At 51.7% G+C, this 10239-nt stretch overlaps 1 protein-coding gene and 2 non-coding genes across 3 annotated transcripts; all 3 read right to left on the bottom strand.

Moving 5' to 3' along the window:
- Positions 1–2285: 2285 nt before the first annotated feature.
- On the bottom strand, positions 2286–2358 carry TRNAR-CCU (transfer RNA arginine (anticodon CCU)). The gene has a single exon. It is a non-coding gene; the product is annotated as a tRNA-Arg (tRNA).
- Positions 2359–3795: 1437 nt separating this feature from the next.
- On the bottom strand, positions 3796–3868 carry TRNAR-CCG (transfer RNA arginine (anticodon CCG)). Its single transcript has one exon. It is a non-coding gene; the product is annotated as a tRNA-Arg (tRNA).
- A 665-nt stretch (positions 3869–4533) lies between these two features.
- On the bottom strand, positions 4534–9822 carry LOC129083282 (caspase-2-like). The gene is made up of 11 exons (XM_054589135.1): positions 9561–9822; positions 9336–9476; positions 9054–9249; positions 8858–8946; positions 7923–8033; positions 7634–7801; positions 6870–7092; positions 6432–6548; positions 5949–6023; positions 5312–5415; positions 4534–4808 (listed from the first exon to the last, which is right to left on the bottom strand). Exons 1-11 carry the CDS (start codon positions 9633–9635, stop codon positions 4683–4685), a joined length of 1425 nt encoding a protein of 474 aa, XP_054445110.1. The 5' UTR covers positions 9636–9822; the 3' UTR covers positions 4534–4682.
- Positions 9823–10239: the final 417 nt, after the last annotated feature.

The raw sequence follows: 10239 nt of genomic DNA, 5'->3' as shown, positions 1-10239 counted from the left end.
TCGTGATCAAGCCATGTATCACCTGGCTGATAATGATAAAGTGCTGACTGAAACAAGTACCCTGGGGGACCACATGACTGCTGCCCTTGACTGTTATGGCAGTAAAGGTGACTACAAGGACTGTGGCATAGAAAGGATTCTGAGTGTACTGGCTTGCTTGTCAAAGAAAATGACAAGATCAGGCCTTTATACTTTCAGCCTAAGTCACGTTCAAATGCGGGGGCATTTTATGATAGCCATAAAATAATCTTATAGCTGCAGGTCTAATGTTGTTTAAAAATCCATTACATAATTGAATTATGCATGTTGCAGAATGACAATGTAAATGGAGTTCATAGCCTCTGGAAATCTTTCGTGTGGAAGAAATGACAGTGATTATGAAGGAGTAGAGTCAAAGTCTTGAGGACATCTGGTTGAGTTCAGACAAAGTTGAGAATCTTTAACCAACTTCTAAAGCGGCCCATCCTCTGGTATGTGAAGAGAGTAGCTTTCCTGTGTTTGAATATCCTATAATAATCTCACCTGGAGCAGTTGTCTTGCAAGAGGATGCCAGTTCTCCTCAAAGCCCGCACCAACCACCCGAGTTCCCACTTGCCTCATAACTAGTCAGATCAGCATGCTTCAGGCAGTGAGTACAAATGCTAACCCAGGAGGAAATAGCTTATATGCCAAAAGAATTGCAAGTTTTGCTCATTTGTGCCAGCAAAAACCTGGAGAATATGTGTGAAAATGGATCTAAGGGTGTTAAGAGTAAGAATGTGGGATATAATTTTGCACCTGGTGAATTTATTGATTTGGGTACAATTTCCAGAAAGCCTGTATTTAGCATGTTATCTATGCAGCTGAATATGGTTCTGCCAGTTTTCTTGGTTGGTTGGCTGAGCACTGAATTCAGTGGTGGCCTGGGTTTAATGACATTAAAATGCGAGAATGTCTCTAGCAGCATGTAGAGAAAGGAATCCAAAGACTGGGAGAACCCAGAGGACACTCCCATCAATGAGGCATTGAGAGACCACATGCATGAGGGAAGCACCTGCATCCTGAGATAGCTCTGTGTTCATCCCTCTCAGGCCATGGATGATTGTGGGTGATACTGCATTGAAATGAGGTCCATGATTTCAGTAGGGATGATGGGGTCCCGGGTGTTTAGGAAAAGGGGAGAAGTAAGGCCAGAGCTGGAGAAACACAGGAGTCCCATTCATGGTTTTTAAAGGTAAAAGAGAACAATGTTTGGCCCTGGCCAGATATATCAGTTGGTTAGAGTTTCATCCCAATATCGATATCTGGTCAGGGCACATACAAGAATCAACCAATGAATGCATAAATAAGTGGAACAACAAATTGATAGCTTGTTCTAGCTCTCCCTCCATCTCTCTCTCTCAAAATCAATAAATAAAAATTTTAAAAAGAGAGAACTATGTTTTTGTATATATGTATGGCAAAGCTCCAGTGGTCATCTCCTCTTCAGGCATGTGGTATATACAGGAGGCTTCTGATCTTATTCTGTTATGTCCTGTAGTTTGGGAGAATTTTATATGGATTGCTTGGATTAAAAAAAAAAAAAAAAAAAACCACTTCCTCATAAATTATTTCAAACATGCACTAGAGCACAGAAAATTTTATAACGTGCCCCCATGTCCCCCAGCTTAAGCCATTATCAACTAATGGATAAGCTTATTTTGTCTATACCTCCATTCAGCTCATTATATTTTTTCCAGGTTTATTGAGGAATAATTGACAAATAAAAATGATATATCTTGAAGGTGCATAGTGATGATTTGATATACATATACATTGTGAAATATTCACCACAGTCAAGTTAATGAACACATCTAGCAGCTCACGGTTACCTTTTTTGTGTGTGAGAACACTTACGATCTACTCTTGTAGCAAATATCAAGTATACAATACAGTATTATTAACTATAGTTACCACCTAGCCCATTAAAGTCAAACCAGTTGTCATATAACTGAATCTCTAAATAATTGTGTTTATAAAATGTGAGGACTTTTAAAAATATATGTAACCACAATACAATTAACACACCTAGAAAAATTAATGATTCCTATATCATCAAGTAGAACAGATGGTCATTAAAATGGGATAAATGAAGCCAGCATTTACTCTGAAAGTGTGTAACAACCCTTTTGAGAAAGTAAGAACTCACCAAGTTGAGATGAGAGGTGGGTCTGGGCCATAAAAACCCTTAGTTTCTTTTCTATCAGGTGTGGGTAATCTTCTGTTCACTTTTCACCATTGGGGGTGGATTAAAACTCAACCCTCCATACCCCAGGTGGGACTCGAACCCACAATCCCTGGCTTAGGAGGCCAATGCCTTATCCATTAGGCCACCGGGGCTGACAAGCACAGTCCTGCAATAATCTTAGGGCAGTCTCTCAATCATCTCTCCTCGTGTTTCCTGTAGGTTATATACAGTCCTCTAGTTTGATCCCAGCTTTTCTTCAGCCTCTCCACTTCCACTATCAGTCCGCACTCCTTCTCAGATCTTTTGCGACACCCTTGGTACAGAAGAGACTGTGCACGTGGGGACCGAGCCCAAAGACCTGGAGCAGCAGGCGTTAACTCGACTCATTGGATTGGGATACGATCCTCATTTAGGGTGCAAGAAGTGAGGGGATTAATCTCTGAAGAACTCTTCCCTCTTCCTTTTAGGAAAATCCGAGTCCTGGGATAACTAGCAGTAGGAAGGCATTTGCAAATGCAACATGTGAGAGCCAGAGGAGAGGGGAAACAATCAGAGGTTTGGAAACGGTACAGGTCTTTGTCTCCTTCGTACTCCCCACATGGCCCCTTAAACCCAAAGTGTTCCCCGGGCCCAGGTCTCCACGGTTTTTAGCTGAGCCCAATAGCCTTAGGTCTTTGTCCTCAGGACTCTCCATAATGGCTCTGTATCTGCCGGGCTAGCTCAGTAGCAGAACATGAGACTCTAATATCACCAGAGAACCCAGCCTTTACTTTCTTGCCATAAGATGGGTGTTCTTTCCCATCTTTAAAATGTTTATCTTAATGACATTTTTCTTCTTTATATTTATGAGCCCTCAATAAACCACTGAAACTTCACCAAAATGTATAAGAGAAAGTGATATTCCACATGACCCCAAGTCAGCTGCGCCGGCCATCGGGGTGCCATTCTCGTAGCGCCCTCCTGACATTCTCCTGCTGGGGGAAGTTCTCATCACCTTGGTAACACTCGCTTAGCCAGAATCCCTTGGAGAGAACTCGGTTCCGCAGGTAGAGAGATTTTTCCTGGATAAAACGATGACTCAATCCTGGGCATACTCTTCACATTTAAATTTTAATATATACATTCACATACTAATTTAAGGGTGCATTCTCAGTGCAAGAAATGTAAATAATGTATTAGATTTCCTAAACATACTCTATTGTGGTAAATATATATAACATTAAACTTGCCATTTTAACCATTCTTAAATGTACGATTCAGTGGCATCAGTTACAGTTGCAATATTGTGCAACTGCTATTTCCAAAGCTTTTTCCTCGCAATAATCTCTTACATTTTAATATGCATCCTAGGGCAACTCCCCTACCCGACCCGTACCCCAACAGTCCCAACCCTCGTCTGTCACGGTTTTCTTCGTCTGAAGTATATTTCATGTAAAAAAACTTCCAGTGGGCTCCCCGGCCCCTGGGCCGGTGGATTCAGGGCCCGCAGTTGTCTGGCTTCTTCCCACCAGCGTGTCCTAGAACCGCGTAGGGAGCTGTCCAGAGAGGAGGAAAATTTTCAGCAAAGGGAGAAAAACCAACCTCAACAGCGACCACGAAGGGACTTGAACCCTCAATCTTCTGATCCGGAATCAGACGCCTTATCCATTAGGCCACGCGGCCCTGTGGAAAAAGTGCTGTACAGCTTTTTCCATAAAGCTTGTCTAAGCGCCTGCGTGGCATGCATTAATGTGCGTTCTCAGAGTGGATAGGAGTTCTGCTCTCCCCCATCCCGCTTCGAGCTCCACGTGGGCGGGGCTCTGAGCTAGGCTACTCCACTCGATTTAGCTCAGCTGGCCGGAGGACCATCCACGCGATCGTGTTGTTGCAAATTCGAGACCCGGTCTGGCCCTGGGTGAGACCCTGTCCGGAGAGGTCCCTTCGGATCTCCTTCCCCACGTGCTTCCAGCCCGCGTTGGGTCAGGAGCTGCCCACCGCTCGCCCGGCCACTGTGCTTTCCCCATCACAGCACCGCTAATGCTTTGTTCCGGAACTGTGGTCCCAAACTGGACTGTGACAGCCGTGAAGGCGGAGCCCAGGTCTCCTGCTTTTCTAGCGCTCAGCGTGTAGGTGCTCTGGGGGAGCGATATGTACCCAAAGCTGCCCCTTTCCCAGGACATCCAGCCCAGCCTAGCCCATTTTGGGTTCCTTAGTCTCGGATGCTGCCCACCCCACCCACCACCTGTTTCCCTCAGGCCCAGCATCCGGTTCCCCGGGGCACGAATGTGCCCATACGAAGTGGAAGGCACTTTGCATACATTATTTCACTTACTCTCCCATCTCCCTGAAAGCAGGCACTATTCATGTGTGCAGTGATCGACAGATGTTTATTTCCTGCCAGCTGAGCCCAGCACGCTGCTGTAATGCCCTGTTTACAGGTAAGGTAACCAAGAAGTGGGTGGAGTCAGTGGTGGCACCAGGGTGTGGCCACCCACTGTCAGCACCGACTGGGTAGCTGCAGAAAAAGCCGGTGCCTCAGCGAGCTGCGGATCTCCAGACAGGTTTTGCGGTACTCATCGCAGTCAGGACCCAGCACGTCCAGCTCACACACCTGACGATTGACCTGTGAGGACCACACTCAGGCTGTGCCGGGTTTCCTGGTGCCCAGCCTCGCACCCAGTGCATTGTAAGGAGAGCTGCCTTGACTTCTTTGGGCCCCATAGGACCCCAAAGGACTAGCCTTGAGTCCCCCTGCTCTTGGCAGATATGCCCCCACACTCAGCATGAAAGGCTCTGCAACCAGCTAGCGCCCCCTCCAGCCTGACCAGCTGCATGCCACCCCAGCCTCAATCTGAGGGACTTCAGTTCCCTGCCAACCTGCAAAACTATTCAGACAAGCCAATCGCCTCCTCCTGCAGGAACCAGGATATACACCACCCCCCTTACTATAAGCGTGAACCCCGCAGCTCCTGCTGGTGCAACCCTGAGTGTCCCTGCCTGGTGGGCTGTGTACTCTCCCCAGGCTGGGAGGACGTGACCCAAAACTGCTGTGGGAATCATGTGTTTGTCTGAGAAGGATGACTCTAGCCTTTTTTCCCTGTGGCCAACCCACATCCCCCAACACACCTCAGTCAGCAGCTCCAGAAGTTCTCCCCCAGGGGCAGCCCTGAGGACCTCCACCAGCGTCCGGATAAAGTCTGAACCCTTCTCATCCCGATAAGCTACACAGCCTAAGCCAGGGAACCAGAACCAGAGCATGAGACTGGCTGACCAGCTACATTCCAATCCCCAAAGGCCTCTTGATGGTGGAAGTGGGGGCAAGTATACAAGACCCCAGGGAGTCAGGCAAGGGAATGAGGCAGGGAGCAGAAACTTCTTGTTTCTAAAACAAGTTGTTGCTCAATATTTGTGGAGTGACTATATCATGGATTCAATATTGAAAAAACATTTGCTGTGGACACACAATGTGCTAGGCACTGGGCAGAGCCCTGCGACAGGCAGAACTGCCCTGCCCTCATGAAACTTACAGTCTGGAGGGAATGATGCAGGTACAGTGCGTGGCACAGTCAGCCCGCAATGCATGCTCACCAGCATTACTATTATTATAAATAATAAACATAAAAGGAAAATGGCCTAATTGCAACCGGATGGGTACCCCTATGCCACAAACGCCAAGACCCAGTTGCCACTAAAATCACCCCAGACCTCCAGCCAGGATGCTGGGCCCTGTATAACAGGGCTTCTTGATGGCCCATCCCCTTACCCTCGGCCGCTGCATAAACCATTAGGATGTCTGCTTGGTCACAGCTCCCTGGAGTGGGGCCCCTGAAGGAACTGCCTGCAAGAGGGATCAACTCCATTTACCCAGCATCCCAAGGCTCTGCCAGCCGCAGGGCCTCCCTGAGTCTGGCACAAGGGCAGCACAAGACCGTGGAAAGAGTGCAGAGCAGGAAAGAGACATCGGAGTTCAAATCTCAGCCCTGCCACTTACCAGCTGTGTGACCTCAGAAAAGCTATTTTGCCTTCCTGACTCAAGGGTTCTTTCAAGGTTCAATTAGGGGAGAAGCCCTTGATTTTCAAAAGCCCTCATGGTTTAAGATGGTTTTTTCTTCCCATCCTCTTGGCAGAGAAAGGACAGAGGTTGCAGCAGGACCCCAGCTAAAAGCCCAGGGAATGTGCTCTGGGCAGACAGCTCCCCGCAACCAGCCCTGCCCAAGCCCAGGCTCCAGAAGGAAGATAGACCCACCTTGGGCATCTGCATAGATCTGGAGGACATCGGCGTGAGAGGGAATGGCTGGTGCTGCCCGCAGCCAGCGCCAGAACCAGGGGAGAGATGTGGGTCCCACACCAGCATCCCTGTGTCCTGGTGAAGAAGGGGGAAGGCAGGTCCTTTCATTCAGCAGATTCCTGGAGGTGCCTCCGGGGATCCAGTCCCCAGCACCCAGAACTCTAGGCAGGCCTGCCAGGTTGGAAACATTCTGAGCACCCAATGAAAAGTGCTGAGGGTGGGGTGCTCAAGTTCATGGACTTGACCTCTAGGAGACACTGGAAGAGGGGGCAGGAAAAGGGCTAGTACTGAGGCTTCTGAGAGGAGGTGGGCTGGGTGAGGAAATTTAGGGCAGGATGAGTCAGCCTGGTGGCCAGGACCCAGCCAAGCCTCCAGGGAGCCCCAGACCCCACTCACTCCCGCGGCAAGCCTGAAGCAGGAAGATCTTGGGGCAGCCCCGCAGGGCCCTGCAGCGACTCAGCTCCTGCACCAGTGCCTCTGGCTGTACCTCTTGCCCATCGGCCCCCAGAAGCTGCCCCTGGGGCCCCCCATGAGCCATCAGAGCCACAAGGGCACAGCTCACGGGGCTTCTGCGGGTGTCCAGCTGCTCCTGGAACTGGGCCAGCTCCTCCTGGAAAGCCTGACATGGGAAGAAGATTGAGGCCTGGGCCATAGCCACTGCCTCTCTGGTTCCTGGAGGCCCTCCAGGTAGGCTTCCCCAGCCCCCACCCACCCTTCATTCCACCTCCTGCAAGCCTCAGGACCAGGATGGAAGTCCTTCTAACCCCTGCTGCAAGGCCTGGCATGGCCTCATTGGAGGTAACATGTGGTTGGTTCTGCAGCTGGTTCTCTGGCACCGAAAAGTTAAGAAATATGAGGGGAGGGCAGTGAGTTGATGAGTTTCTGGGAAGGAAACTGAGACCCTTCCAGAAAAAGCCTGAGGGTCCAACTGGCGCCTTGAGCAGGATAGCCGAGAAACAGCCAGTCTAGAAGCCTGGAGACTGGGCATCCAGAGGCAGGGAAGTGGATTCCCAATTCATGCAGCAGGGAAGATGGAGGCTAGACTTAGGGGTGCACTTCCTGCCCACCATGGCAAGAGGCCCAGGAGAGAGGCCCCAGGATCCTGGGGTAGGGGATACCTTCCCTTAGGGCACCACCAGGAGGTTTGGGCTTCTGCTCACCTGAGCTGTAGGGTCTGTCCTCAGGGTGGTCTCAAAGCCCAGGGCCTGGCACAGGTCCCCCAGTGCATCCACATCGTGCTGGGCCCCAGGCCGGTCCCGCATCACAGCTAGAAGGAGGGCGGCCCTGTCCCTGGACAGGTCATATTGACTGCTGGGGCTGGGTTCTGGCTACAAACAAATTAAGGTGCATTGAAGGTGGTCTGAGGACCTTTCATCTCCTTGCCCCTTCCACCTAGGTCTCCCACTTGCCACTGCTGCCACATGGTTGGACACTCTTCTACCCCCTCACCTCAGGCCCGCAGGGCTCCGTGTTCCCCAGGCACAGTGCCCCCCGCAAGGAGCTCCGAAGGACTGGGCAGTAGGTGACCCCTGAGGACTCTTCAGCTGTCCTGCAGAAGACCTGGGGGGCATGGGGCCAGAGGACCCTCACCGAGCTGTTCCATGGAAGCATGGTAGGAAGAAAACCAGGACCCTGGCTCCAAGGAATGACTCGGCCAGGCTCGTAGCTACTACAGTCTCTTTGGGGTCTCCTGACAGTTGAAGGGATGAGTAGACAAATGAAAGTGAAGGAGGGTACAAGGGGGGTTCTATTTCAGGCTCAAGGTCATAGGCTTCCCTAGATATAGATTGTACAGTGGCCATACCATTAACTACCACCTTTCAGGGGAAGGCACCGATTTGGGGAGAGCTGAGGAGCAGAGCTGGGGTCCAGCTCTCACCTGCAGGATTACCTAGAGCCAGTCAACTATCCAGTGAGAACTTTGGGTGTTGAAACCAGACCTGAACCATTCCCAGCCCTGCCCTCCAGGAATCTGCAGTCTGATTGATCAGTCTCTGCCTGGGGGAGTGTGAACTGTGGTGGGCAGAAGTATAAGCATTGACTCAGGGAGCATGAGGAAGGCTGTCACTGACGTTCTGGGACTGTGTAAGGCTGCCTGGGACAAGGAGGGCATGGCGAGCAGAGGGAGGAGCTGGGGCAAAGGCACGGAGATGTGAAGACGCTGGAGTGTCTGGGGGCGCCTGAGTGCGTGTGAGGAGGGGCACGGTGGGGGGTGAAAGGTGCGGCCACCAGTCTGATGCCACGTGTATAGACAATGAATTGTAGAATGATCTTGTAGAATAAATGGAAGGGGGAAGCATGTGAATGAGTCTAACTGTGTAACAGGCCCAAAGGGGGCGACTGGCACAGCCCCTTTCCTGGGACTCCCCATCTGGGGCTCCCACCTCTGTCAGCAGCTGCAGCAGGGACCAGTGAGGACAGCGGCGACAGAGTTCACCCAGGCTAGTGAGGAAGGCTCCGGGCTTGCGGGCAGCTGGGTGGAAAAACACAGCGTTGGCCTGGAGGGAAGGGCTCAGTCTCCTGTCCACCCACTGCCGATCTGCACTGCCCCACAACAGCGGTCCCTGCCCAGTCACTCACCTCCAGGAGCACTTGAGAGCAGGAGGAAGACTTTTGGGCAGCCCTGCAGGGCCCCACAGCCACTCAGCTCCCTTACCAACTTCTGTGGCTGCCTCAGCTGTCCACTGGGGGCCACCAAGGCCACTAGGACACAGCCCAGAGGAGCCCCATGGGCAACCAGCTGTTCCCAGAACCCAGTCAGCTCCTCAAGGAAGTCCTGGGGCAAGGATGAAGGGCAGGTCTGGGTCTGCAGAGGCCCCACATGGGGCTGAGAATGGAGGCAGCAGGAAAGCTAGGACTCACCTGGACCGAGGCCTCCCTCCTCCAGCAGCTCTCAAAGCCCAGGGTCTGGAACACACCCTCCAGGAGGGCCACTGTAGAGGCCGATACCTCAGGGCTGCTGAGCGTCAGGGCCACTCTTGGACCCTGCATGCCGTACTTCCCCTGGGGAGGCAAGGCCAAAGTCGTGCTTGGTGGGGCTCAGCTGGGAGCCGGGCGTGGGTTGGGCCAGGCAGCACCTCCCACTACCTTTCTTCCCAGGCTGTCTTGAGCATCTGCCACCTGCGCAGCCACCCGCAGTGTCCCGGACACCAAGAAGGCCATGGGTGTCAGGTGCTTCTTCTGAGCATAGAGCTCACCCAATGCATTGGGTCCCAATTCTTGCCTTCTCCCTGATCTCTGACCTATCAGCTACTTATGATCTGAGCTGGACTCTGCCCCCTTCCTTGGAACCTTGGGTCCTGGGCCCCACTCCTTGCTCTGCTCCTTGGGTGCAGCAGGCTATTTCCTGGCTGGCACCGACATGCCCCTGCCTGAGCCAAGAGCCTGTGCCCAATCCTATTCTTAGCTCCTGGGCCACCTCTTATCTGATCTCATTACACCCGAATGTCTCCCTTCTGAGCCAGCAATCAGCTTCAAAAAAGTTTGTACTGTTCCTGCCCCGTCCCCCCACTCACTCATGCAAGGTGCTCACATACACGCACACAGTAGCCTCAAGCGTAAAGTACAGGGAATGAAGAATACCATCCCAGAGGTAGAAACCCCTAACTGGAGTCAGCTGTGCATGGTAAGACCCGTTTCTTCATCTGGGAAGTGTGGTCTGTCCCAGCAACCTCGCGGGGAAGCAAGTATTAAATGGGGGGGCTGGCTGAGGAAAGGCCCAGGGGGCAGAAAGCCTGGCACACAGACCAGGGGACAGAGCATCTTG

The sequence above is a fragment of the Pteronotus mesoamericanus genome, unplaced genomic scaffold (genome assembly GCF_021234165.1).
Source record: "Pteronotus mesoamericanus isolate MK-2021 breed Mesoamerican mustached bat unplaced genomic scaffold, CSHL_Meso_final scaffold_167, whole genome shotgun sequence".
In the NCBI taxonomy this organism is placed as follows: domain Eukaryota; kingdom Metazoa; phylum Chordata; class Mammalia; order Chiroptera; family Mormoopidae; genus Pteronotus; species Pteronotus mesoamericanus.
This window is presented reverse-complemented; position numbering and strand designations above follow the sequence as displayed.